Here is a 13,218-nt window from a genome sequence, read left to right as displayed (position 1 = left end):
TTGTGATATCAAACTTATTCTAAATGTTCACACTTTCTTTTTCACTTCTCAGAACAGCATTTGTTAATTCTCTACAAGCAGGAGGCTCTCACCAAGAAGACAGCAGCAATATGGAGCACTTGAATAGCATTTTTTGACTTCCAAAATGTTATACAGATTCTGAACTTTTTTCCCAAACTCATGCAAAAACTGGAAGCAGGGGAAAGGAAAAATATTTAAAGGTGTTAATGGGAATTTGTTGCATGTACTTTATGCTTTTGGTTGTCAATAAGCAGACTCAGCCATATGAAAACCCTTGTCGTGTTAGCGCTTTAGCTTTGCTAGCAGACTCCCCAGTGTCTGCACTCTGTGTGTTTCTGTTGTGTGAAGACACCTCTGAGTCACCACAGAGAGGGGCACTGTGGCATGGGTTAAATCATCTGGCTAGTCTGAATGACAGCTCTTTGCTGATTCTTTCAGATATCTCATTTTGGAAAAGCATTTATCCAGGGGAGTTAAAGCAGTCAGGTCCTGATTGTGAGGGTCCTTCTCTAACTGAAAGGAAAATATGGTGCTCATTTTTCAGAGAAGGGTGATGGGTGTTCCGATGGAGGGAGAGTCTCTTGCTGGACTGGGTTGCTTATATCCTCTCCTCAGAGTATTCTGCAAGGATGCTACTACATATCAGCCTTTCCTCTGATATTCCCTATGGCATGGCAGATGTGTCTAAGGTATCTAACATATGTTAGTATGCTATCTGGGTAAAGAAGCTTGTATAGATCAAATACGCTTTAGAGAGAGATGAAGTTTCCTCTCTGATGAAAGTTTCAGGGCTTGCAGGGTGTAAAGCGGTATCCTGTGAGACTGGGCTGTCACTGCCCCAGCACATGAAAGAGCAAAGCCCTGCCCATTTCCTTCACCAGGAGAGAGATCTGACTGCATTCATTTTGTATCCCTTCAGCTGACACTCCATAGATGCAGATGTGTTATTTTTATATGTGTCTGCAAGACTGAGCACAAACAGAACTGGGTCCTGCTCATCAGGTAGAAAATTAGAAATGACATGTCAGCCTCTTAAGTAAGTGAAAACAGAGCTTGCAATTGGACTTGTGGAGGTCCAGATTTTACTTACAGACTGAGAACTAGAAGGGGAAGGTGAGGATGAATGTGCCTAGGTCTCTCTGCTGCCCAAGGTCATGTTAACATCTGCATGCATACACCAGTGCCTAGAGTGAAGATCTCAATTTGTTTTATAGCTGGACCAACTCTCAGCTCACAAAAGTACGTTTTACAGAGTCAGTGATGTTATCAAAGTTGTAAGCTTAAATATGGTCACATTATCAAGTTAAACCTGGCTCTTAAACCTGGCTTTTAATTTGAAATGTTCAGGAAAGAGCACTGAAGTCAGCTCTCTTGCCATTTTTGTTTACTAATGGAGTACTCATCATCTGCAGAGCATGCAGCAACAAAATCCCTCAACGAAAGGTGCGCTCAAAAATTCTCTTGTCTGAGATCCATAATCTCATTTTAATTAGCACTGCACATGGTTATTCCAATCAAAGCAAGCTAGTGGCAAACATTTCCATCTGCATTCATCGTTAGCATCAGCTAGCAGGATGGCTGTCCGTGATTTTTGAGTTAATAGGTGGCCTCTGCGGTGCAAATGTCCGTTCAAGGACAAAGAACGTGGCTCTCCTTTCTTTCTACTACTTAGCCTTTGAAACACATTCTTCATCTTAAACTGGAGCATTTCCAGCTTGGCATATGTTTTACATCTGGGATGTGACAGGCTTTCATATTCTCTGCACCAGCAGATACTGTCATTTGTTTTGAGTAATTTAATTACGCGTGGATTGCATTATGTCTGCCCAGTATCCAGTATGGCTGCCAGCTGTGTGGTTAGGGGCTTGAGCTGCTGATAGGCTTCCATGGCAAGACACACTAGTGTTCAGTGAAATTTTAAGGCAATGGCTATTCAATACAGTGGTAAAACTCGGACCACTGCATCCTGATAAGGACAGTACCAACAGGATGTTACATGCCTCCTTGCGTGTGCGCTGGCATTTCTCCCCAGATCAGGCATCGTTAGCTGGGACTGATAGTACCTAGCTGCTGCTTTATCATATGTCCCCACAGGAAGTCTTATTTGAGAAGGCCACAGATGACCCGCTACTGATAAGAATCCTTTATGAATGCAAGTTCTTACTAAGATACAGTTAAGTTTTTAAAGGATTTCCACTGCTAAGCTATTGAATTTTGTCAAAGGTGACGTGCAGTCCAAGAGCATTTGAGAGGAAGAGCACAGGCATATCTAAGATCATGGATTATGTAAAATTCAACAGGATTATTTACTGGCTTTGCCCTCAGAGAATGGAGTTATCTGGGCTTTTCTGAAGCTGTTATTACATGACTGTGAACTCTTTAAGAGAAGACATATTCCAAATAGCATTTTTCCTCCTTCTTAACCAGAACTCTGATGCAGAATGAGTGCTTGTGAAAGCTTTTAAATGATTTTGGCTGGAAAGTTGCAACTCTGATTAAATTTTTTTACAGTTCTCCCCATTACAAGAGGTAGCCTTGAGTGTTTTCAATCTATCCATAGAGCTGCTGTACTAATTCTCTACAATTGCACTTCAGTGCACAACAATTAATTATACCAAATCCTTCTCACAGAAGTGTTTGCGAGTTAGGAGTTTGCCACAGCTTTATTTATGACAATAAAAGAGTAGTAATTATTATACACTTGTTGGGATTCTAGCATTTCAGTCAGGATTATCATCACATGATTTTCCCTATAGGAAATGAACATCAGATCTTGGCAGGCATTATCTTTAATTAATATTTTATATGAGAAAAACATTCTCAAGTATTTTCTCCTGTCAGAAACCAAGATCTGGATTTTTATCTGTGCAACTCCAACAAATAACCTGCACTTACATGCAGCCTTGCTGGGGTTCATGTGCAGGGTCTTTCCCTGAGAAAGCAGAGTATGTCTCCCTTGAAGAGTGTTGGTATACGTGCCAGGAGTAGGACTGGATGCGTCTGAGACTCGGTATCACTGCAGCTTGGTGACATAGAGGCAGGCTCTGGGTTGAATACTTTGGCAGTACATTTGCAATGCACTATGCCCAGAATTTTTGTACAGGCATGCCTCAGAGATTAACTTCACAGTGTAAAGTTTTCCTCTGAGCAAGATCCATCCCTTTCTTAAGGCGTGAGGGTTAGCTGTAACATGTAATATGACAAGTTGTTCAGAAGCAAGTGTTCACAAAACTGATATGATCCCCTGTCTTCACGTCTGTGCTTCCTTCCACAGAGCCATGTTTGACTATGACAAGAGCAAGGACAGTGGCCTCCCAAGCCAAGGGCTCAGTTTTAAGTATGGAGACATTCTTCACGTCATCAACGCCTCAGATGATGAATGGTGGCAGGCAAGGAGAGTCACTCTGGAGGGAGACAGTGAGGAGATGGGAGTCATACCCAGCAAGAGAAGGTGAGTGCTGCCTCCTCCTTCCTACCTCCGAGGTTATGATGTTAAAATATTCCATTTTATTCCAAAGATAGGCTGGATCAATCAACTGAAATCATGGGAAAACTTGAGGAAAATCCCACAGCTTATGTGAAGAATTGGAGGATGTGATTTTTGATGTGAGATTTAAGGAGCTCAGGCTGTTTAACTGTACTGAAAAGAAACTCAAATGGTGACACTATTATAGTGGATTAGCAACTTCACAAAGAAAGGGAGGGGGGTGGAGAAAGCATCATTTACTAAAGAGCTTTGGCAGAAAAAGGAATAGCCAGAACCCAAGTCTAGGAATTAGCTGTGACTCTGAAGTAGGACACATGTTTTAATGTCAGGGTGATTAGCCATGGCATCAGACTGCTGAGGGATGTAATGAATGTCTTGACATTTTCAAATCAAGATTGTATGTCTTTCTTATGAGAGAGTAATAGAATTAAACTGCTCAGCCTGTGTGATGTAAAGAAATAATGCTAAATTATATAATGGCCCTCTTTGGCTTCAAAATCTGTTAATTTAATCTCTGCCTGCCTGCAATGTGATAACAAACATCACAGTGCATTTTTCATGTAATGTACATGAAGGAACTCATATTCCCTCTCCAAGCTAAAGCTGAGGCTTTGTTTAGCTGTGATGGATTCAAGCTGACTGATGGAGAGAGAACAGACATCTGAATCTCTCTTCTTATTTGTATAATTTACTCTGTCTAGGTGCTTCTGTAAAATTGGCCACAAGTCTCTGATAGTATCAGAACCACCACACAAATCAGTGTTACTTTCTTCCTCTGTTGATTTTTGCTATGCAAAGGTCAAGAACCGACAGGGTAGGAGAAAAATGAACTGTCAAACCACACTACATTTCCCTTCTGCAGCAGTGCTCCCATACTGCATATAAACTTTCTATTCCTACCTATATCAGCTATAGCATGAATGTAAAAATCATCATGGCCAACATTTACAGAGGGGAAATGTGACATTTGATTCTCTGTACAGTACCTGCTGCTGGTTTAAGTGTTGGCCCAGGTGCTAATAGAGCTCCTGGTGCTCCTTGTCCTAAATCACATAAAAGTAAACTGAAGGCCAACAAATACCTGGCTGACATGAGCTCTGCAAGGACCTTACCTTCTCTAATCATGAGGACATTTAGACAGCAACCACACCAGAATTTTCAGCAAAAAGCAATTTTGAAGTCATATAATAGACAGGACTACAAACTACATTCTATTTTTTTAAGATGGCAAAAGCATGCCTGGTGAGCAGGTTAAGTCTCCAGATACTGGGAAAAGACTACTTGCCTACTGCTAATTGCTACAGTAAGTACTGTTGTAACGACATGATTGGGTCACAAATGGGAGAAAGGAAAGTCTATTCAGTTACCACTGAGGGAAATATGTGCACAAAGCTCACTCACAGGCTGGTGCCTACTATGAAAAGCTATAACAATTTGTCATACGTAATAAACCAGCTACATGAAGGGATAGGGCAAAACAAAGCAACTGATTAAGGTGTGGAGGTATATCTTCCTTAAGGTAGAGAGGATGTAAGTGCCTAAAGGGTTCCCTGCACGGTGATGTTTCCAAGGACAAAAGATAGAGGTTCTCTAGGCAAGAGTGGACATACGGTACAGCCTAGGAGAAAGATGTGGCTTAGGAAGCACTGAAAGAGGGAAAAAAGAAGGGGGGGGGGGGGGGGGGAGGGAGGGGGGAAATTAGTCAAGATGAAAATAGATTGGATAGAGTCTAAAAATAAGATCTTGAATTTGTCTCCACTTGTCATCTTGATTCTCCACTAGTGAATCTGAGAGGTCTGGAAAAATCAATGGCATCTGATTTTCTGTCTGCATGAATGTAATGAAGTGATACACCTGAGCTAGGAGAGATGGGGAGAAGTTGCTATTATTGCCAAGAAAGGTTTCACTTGTACAAAGTTATTTTTTTCCAGTGCACTGAAAACTGAGTATTATTTCTGTTCTGAGAATTCTGCATGAATCCTCAGAGCCAGTGAGACTGATGTGCTCTCGCCAGCATTTTCTGTGGTCATTTACACCACCCAAGGGGAGGATGAGCAATCAGTGCATACAGAGCTGAGCTACAATGAATAAAGCTCATCATATTTGCCAGAATGTTCTAATTCAGAGTTGAAGTTCCACTTGTAGCTGTGGTTTATTGACTGAGACACTTGATCTGAAGCAGAGCAGTCCTGCATTGACCCAATGCAGGCATCTATGGCTCAGAAATATTCAAGCTGCTTACTCCAGGATGCTATGTCTCTTGCAGTTTATTATGGGGATATTTCTGTAGGCATTGCATTATATGTAATATGGCATATGTAATATTTAGCAGTAAAATATGCCTTGTGATAGAGTAGGAGGAAAAGAGCATCTGTAGCTGTTGGGCTTTGACTTGTCTTGCAAGCCCAGCTTCCTATGATGATGTAGATTGAAAAGATTAAGGAACTAGAACATCTATCTTATGAGGAAAGGCTGAGAGTCTTGGTGCTGTTTAATCTGGAAGAGAGAAGACTGAGAGAGGAATTCATTAATGTTTACAAATATCAGAAGTGTGGGTGCCAGGATGAAGGGGCCAGTCCCTTCAATGATGCCCTGTGATAGGACAAGGGACAACAGATACAAACTGAGGCACAGGAAGTTCCACCTCAACGTGAGGACTTTCAAGAGCTGTGTGGACACATTCCTGTGTGGCCTGCCTTAGGTGATCCTGCTGGGGCAGGAGGTTTGGACTCAATGATCTTCAGAGATCGCTTCCAACCCCTGCCATTCTGTGGTGCTCTAAGTCTATATTTGCCATATACTTTTCAAAGCCCATTTCTTTCAGTTGCTTTACTTTTCAGCTTGAGACTTGTTTGGAAGTTGATTTGGTGAGGAGGTTTGGTTCTAATGATGTGCTTGGAGTCCTTCTTTTGCTTACATGTGCATGCACAAATACCATCCCATCGGACTGGAACATTTTTTGCACTTGGGTCAGGGAGAGGCTGTACAAAACCAGGGTGCAGTAGGGCCAGGGTGAGTCTCATTACCATCTGCTTTACTACCTTATCTCCTGTTCAGCAGCAGCTAATGCACAATTCCTGCATTTGTCATAAATGAAATCATTATAGAATAGCTCTGAATGCCACTGCGAGCTTCAACTCTCTCTCTCTGTATGTATATAAAGCCCTATAAACTGCATTATATTACTTCTTTAAGGCGCTGTGTCATTATGAAACTTTCCAAATATTTAGGATTGCAATTTTTTTCTACATCTTTTTACAAGACAGCCCTTCATACTTTGGTGGTTTAGCATGACCTGGTAAAAGAAATTTTGATTGATAGATCAAAGCTCTTTTTCTCCTCTGTGATATGTGTGATATACCAGAAAAAAACATAATTCATAATTCTAGGAGAGCTGCTACTCATTACTCTCCCCAGGACCTTGGAGACATTATCACACTTTACCTCTTAGTAATTCAATAGAGTTTGAAAGCTATTTGTCATTAGATTAAAATGCTGCTGCCAGTGTGTGGACTTGATGCCCTGCTGATGGGTAAATTGTCAAGTCAAGTTTTCAGAGAGAGTTTTGGAAGGCAGCACTGCAGCTAGAGGAAAGTTACTGAAAGAGGCAGAGAAGAAATGAGAGGGACCCTTTATTTCTTCCCTGATCTATGCACAGACCAAATCTCTTGAGCTGGTGAGCTGGTGACCTCAGTGGGGATTGATGTAAACTAAATGCTCAGTCTCCTGCAGCGTTAAAATATCATTGCAACCCTTTATACATCCAAACCCAGCACTCTGCCCATTTGTCAGTATGTATTTGTTGCCTAACTGGCAGCCGTTGTTCTCAGCCATGGGACTGAGCAGCCAGCTGAATAGAAACCAAATACAATGCTATAAACATCTCTTGATATTGTATCATGTTGATGTTCAGGATGGTAGGAGAGGCTGTAAAGCATTTAGTTTGTAGTTGAACAACCAACACTTGTTCCTATATAATATTAATGAATTCATACTGCAGGACAAATGTCTCTTGGTTCCACAGCCACTAAAATGATCTATCCTAGCTATGTCTAAGGTGAGAACAGGGCACAGTTATTATGCTGGGCAGAGTCTCCAAGGTGAGGAGACAAATCTACCAGTCTTGTACCAATGTCTCAGTTTGTGGTATTATCTGTGCACCATAGTAACCTGGGAGTTGCTCCCCTATCATTAAACCCTACTAGTTTATCCTAGAGTGACCAACACAGTCACACTTACACTCAATTTTCATTACTTTTAGATATGTAGATTTAGATTAGAATTTCTATATAATGCTGGGCTTTTGATCACAATAATTTTTGTTTGCCTCATTGTCCTTCCTACTGTCTGGATAAACAAAACTAATTCAGCTTTCCATAAAAGACAGCAGCAAGCTGAGAAGCCTATGTTTAAGTTTCCCTTCTCATGGAAAGTCTTATGTTAGTTAAAGCAAATCAACCAAAAGCATGGAACCACTGTGCATAAGTTAGAGTGCATTAAATTCCCTTACAGATGCTCTCATTCAGTAGGGAATTTTAATTTGCTGAAGCACTGATTTTACAGCTCCAATGCTTTTCACTTTGCTGAGTCTCTGCTCTAAAGAAATGTTCCTACATTGCAAGCAAACCGCAGCATCTCAAATGCTGGGAGGTGGTGGAAGCCCCATGCCTGGATGTTTTTAAGGCCAGGCTGGCTGTGACTCTAGGCAACATGAAGTATAGAATCATAGAATCAATAACATTGGAAAAGACCTCAAAGATCATCAAGTCCAACCTGTCACCCAAGTGACAGGCCCCCATGGCAGGGGGCATGGAACTGGGTGATCCTTGGGGTCCCTTCCAATCTTGACAATTCTGTGATTCTGTAATGTCACTCTTCAGTATTTCCTATGGTGTGTGTACATCTGCTTGGCTTGGGCCTGGGGGCCTGAAGGTTATTGAGGCTGTGATGTTACACAGAGTGCTTCAGAATGGCCGAGTGTACATTCTGACCACTTTTACTTCTCCTCCCACTGTAGCCAGCAAGGATTTGGTCCTAAAATGCAACAGTATTTACACTAATTTTTCTATTGTCTTTAAGATGTGAAGCCACAAAACTTCTCTCAGACTGCACATCAATCTAAGACTGCCATTTGCAAGTAGTTTGAGTACACCTGACTGCAAAATGTTGTGCAATGTCTTCGTTACTATCAGCTGAAGGTGTGCGATGATCCCAGCCTCATTTCTGTGATCTCAGACAACATTCCTCCCACAAACACATGTAACTGCACTCTCCTTTCAGAGCAAAGTGGGGAGAAAAGTACACAAAAAATCAGTGTTTCACAAACACATAAGGACAAGGAACAAGAGGTTTTCCCAGCACAGAAGTCCCTGTGGGCAAAAAGCCAACTCCGATTTGTTACTCTGCTCAGCTTGGCAGAAGGGCATGTTTATCCACTCAAGTGAGCTGTATTTTTAATGGTTTCCTATAAATTGCTCACCTTCCTAAACATCCCTTAAGAATTTAATCCCTGGATGTTAAAACTTGGTCTAAAATAAGCTACCTGAATGGACTTACTAATTTAATTGGGGGGGGGGGAAATGGACAAAATTGATATATATATTTGTGCATATAAATATCTTCCTGTTCTATTGCAATGATGGGAAACTTCTGTGCTGAAGGAAATAGGCTTTAGCTTTTAATCAGAATAAGGATGTTCTAGGATTTTATGAGAATTCACTTCCAAAAGACATTAGATTTACTTTTTTTCTTCAGCTATTGACCAGGTGTTGAGTTGCTCACTATTAGCAAATCACTGAAGGTGGAGAGCTGAATTAGAACCCGTTCTCTCCTGCTGAAATGTACCTGTTCTGCTGCAAACATACCACTGCAGGAGTTCTCAAAAATAAGTTTGAGAAGGGGAATCTGTTGGTCAACTGAGACCTCACAGACTTATCAGTGCATAGGGTGGAACCAATAAAAAAGGGTGGTCTGAGTCCACATATCTGTGTTGAAGTTCTGAGTGGACAGAAGCTGTTTTACCCCTTCCCAAAGGAGGAAAATGAAAATGCTCCACACATGAACTGGAAAGCTAGATGGAAATACTGGTCACAACTAAACACAACAGTAAAAAACATACCAAATACAGAAATGCATCTCAGGATCATAGGGTGTCAGGGGTTGGAAGGGACCTCTGCAGATCATCCAGACAAACGCCCCCACCAGAGCAGGACCATAGAACCTAGCAGAGATCACACAGGAACACATCCAGATAGGTCTTGAAAGTCTCCAGAGAAGGAGACGCCACAACCTCTCTGGGTAGCCTGCTCCAGTCCTCAGTGCTCACATTCAGCCTCGGCCCAGTTCTCTCCAACCAGGCTTTACCAAACCTCCCCCTCAACCAGGGCAGAACACTAGGTCTCAATGCCCCCGAGCAGGATGACTAAAGGCAGCAGCCCAAAAGCTTCAAGGCCTGCACCAACACACACCCCCAGGCCACACAGAGCAGCAAGAAATTAGCTTGCCAGCTCAAAGCCCCACTCCCCTGCAAAGCAGAGATGGGAGCTGCCACAATGGCCAGAGAAAGAAGGGCAGAACAGACAGAAATAGCCATTTATAAAGGGGTTGCAGCATTATGGGAATGAAATAACAATTACCCTTTTTCTGGTGTCCACCTTCCTGCACCTCTCTTGTCCTTGGTCTCTGTGGTTAAGACATCCAGCCTTAAACCCACAACAATCTGGATTATAAATGGTAATACGTATTTTCAGTTATCTTTCACTTGATGGGCAGGCGAAACAAACAGGATGTGGATGACCTGGAAATGGCAAAGCAAGACAAGGAGAGACATAAGACACAGCAAAGCTTTTCAAGTGTCCATTCTGCCTTGCATTCTCCTGTTTGATAACCCTGCTTCCTAACGTGCTCATGCTGGACTTGGAAATAACTTTCCTTCTGCAGAAGGCAGTGACAAAGCCGTGCAAATCAGGGCACTCTAACAACACCGCCGGGTTTCAGTCTGCATTGGTGCTCCACATCAGTGCTGAACACAGTTATTGAAGTCTGTCTCACTTGGTATTTTACAACTCTACTGTGAAGACTGATTAGTGCTTGTACAAAGGCACTGGCAACATTTCCAGTGGTCCATTAGCCCCCAGCAATGGACGATCACAGTTTCTATCAGGTCAAGCTCTGCTTGATTTCTTCTTGTCTGAAGTGCACATACCCTTTTAAAAAACCCCAGACACCCATTTTCAGCAGCTGTGTGCCCAGAAACACAAAACAGATAGACACCACAGTGCAGTGAGTGCTGCAGCCCTGTGATAAGTTCCTCGAAAGAGGGGCAGGAAGAGAGCAGCATCCCAAAGAACTGAAGTATTGAACTTGCTCGTGAGGAAACACTGGAGGCTGTTTTCAATGTACATCTCCACTTCCTCAGCTTTACGTCGGAAGAAGACAATGAACCTGAGTGGTTTTCGGGAAAGGGCCATGAATGATTTCAGGAGAAAACAAGCACACAGGCTATGCTCCAGTGGTCCCAGGTCACAGAGGGACTTGGACCGGGTTCCTGTATACATGCTATGTCTGCAGGGAGCTGTCCTGGAGAGCAGTGGAAACCTGAAGATGAAATCCACATCAGCTGCATCAGGCAATGCTGCCTCCACATGGGGCTCAGAGTCTTTGAGCTCCCAAGTCGTGTTTGAACGCTGGGTGTAGGTGTCTTTGAACATTACTCAAAACTTCACCGAGTTTCAGTGACCCTCAGGCAGTTGTGAAAATGGGACTTGAGCCACAGGTAGTTTCAGAAACCAGATCTGTGCTTCTCTCCATCCCTTCATCACAGCTCTACCTAAGAGACATAATTAGAAAGTGGCATGGGAGCAATGTTTACATCAGGCAAGTCAGAGTTGTGACTCAGGGCCTCTGCAAATCTGGCAGATGGGCAGTCTTCCCCTTCATGTTTTTCACAACCCCCCAAAATCCTGCTTTGTACAACAATGGTGAATGTGGAGTGGGTACAATTTGACGTGAAACATTTCTTCCTTTGATAGCAATTTACTCATCTGCTTGATCAAAATGTTGTCCAGGGGATGGTAGCTTTGCTGGCACCTAAAGCAATGTAAGGGATTTGTAGTCATGTACTATTTAGGCATTCATAAGGTCAGCTGCTGCAAAACACTTTGTGCCTAAGCTCCCTTTTTTTCTCGGGGAAACATGAAAATCAACTTTGTTTACACTAAAATGCAGCAATTGCAGACCTGAAGAATCAATAAAATTACTAAAAGGGCTTGAATTAGTATTCTTTCTGAAAAGTTTGTCTCTAAGAGTTGCAGCAGCAATGATCAAAGGACTAACATTCAATGCATTTTATCTTCATCATTTTAGATCCCTTTTACCCTCTGTCTGTGGCAAAAGTGTTGTGGGAGCTCCGATGAGAAATTATGTCAGCATCTTAGTTTACTGCAATCTTGCACCACCTCAGCAAAGGCTAAATCTTTGGAGAACCAAGCTAAATTCTTGGAGTTCTCCAGAGCATGTGAAAGGCAAAGCTCTTCGGACATTCAGATACTCATTTGATTCCTTCAGAAAAAAAAGAGGTATACTCAACACACCAAAGCAACCCACTGCCACCCTCCAAGCCCCACATCCAAGACATGAGAGCAGCAGGGCATGTGATCTGAAGGGCTTTAGAGTATATCATCATTTGGTCAAAACCATTTATTTTATCCTGGCCATTCTCTGACAGCTAACCCATTTCCCTGACACTTTGAACAGCAACTGTAATGTAATCATCCTGAGACACCTGAAATTTCCACTCAGAAGTTTATAGCTCAGCTAAATCAGAAGCAACTGAGAACAGTTTTATTGTGGAAGGTGTCAGGAAAACCGTAATGAGAGGCAGGACTGTGAGCTGTCCTGAACACAGCACCAGACTCTGAAACGTTTGTAATACTTATCAGAGATGCCGAGCATGTATGAACTTTGTTGGTATATTTGCCTGGAGGATTAATGACACTTAATGACTTTATTTATATACTTCTCAAAGCAATGCAGAAGGATTCTGCAGCGTCTCCTCTGCCTGCCATGCCTGTAGGAAGCAGTGATGGCTCCAAGGCTGCTCAGGCAGTTATGACAAATTTCAAACCCAAGATCCACTCTTGAGGCTTGCTTGCCAAACTTCTTCACACACTAAAAAAGAAATGAAGTTAAAAGCAAATGTTTTAGGAAGTTAAATAGGACTGGGATGAGTTTAAATGGTAACACAGATTAATAAGTAGAATACTGTGTTCATTTAGGCTAATTATTTTCTCAGAAGGCATCCATCCTATTCAGGCAATTACACAGCCTCAAGTCTTCATTTCTTGCCAGTACTACCAAGGGACTTAATCTGCTAGTTGAAGTTTGAGACTGTTCATGTGTTTTGAAGAACATAGATTTAATTTGAAAGCTGCATTTGAGCTGTTTCCATGTGAATATTCCACACACAGAGAAATGCATTTATTCTAAATTGAAACTGTAACTATAGCAACCGAGGTTCGCTGGCGTTCAGCACGAGCGATGGCAGCCCACGCAGAAGGAAACATGTTGTGTTCATTAGCTCTCTGTCACAAGACTACCATTGGTATTTTTTAAAGCAATTAGCAGAAACTAGGTAGTCTTACTATCCAGACTTAGAAACCAAGAGATTGGCAGGAATGTATTCCAGTGGCATTTGTGTGAAAAATAGGGAA

General features: G+C 42.2%; 1 protein-coding gene across 7 annotated transcripts in view; it reads left to right on the top strand.

Annotated features, from left to right (window-relative positions):
- DLG2 (discs large MAGUK scaffold protein 2) overlaps positions 1-13,218 on the top strand; it is a 1,098,948-nt gene that overhangs the window by 1,041,931 nt on the left and 43,799 nt on the right. For all 7 annotated transcript variants that reach the window (XM_054164548.1, XM_054164550.1, XM_054164553.1 and 4 more), the window contains one exon: positions 3,296-3,472. In XM_054164548.1, coding sequence (XP_054020523.1) covers positions 3,296-3,472 — 177 coding nt within the window. The remainder of the gene's footprint in view (positions 1-3,295; positions 3,473-13,218) is intronic.

The sequence above is a fragment of the Dryobates pubescens genome, chromosome 10 (assembly GCF_014839835.1).
Source record: "Dryobates pubescens isolate bDryPub1 chromosome 10, bDryPub1.pri, whole genome shotgun sequence".
Lineage (NCBI taxonomy): Eukaryota > Metazoa > Chordata > Aves > Piciformes > Picidae > Dryobates > Dryobates pubescens.
The sequence above is the reverse complement of the archived record's forward strand: the minus strand, read 5'-3'. Positions and strand labels throughout refer to the sequence as shown.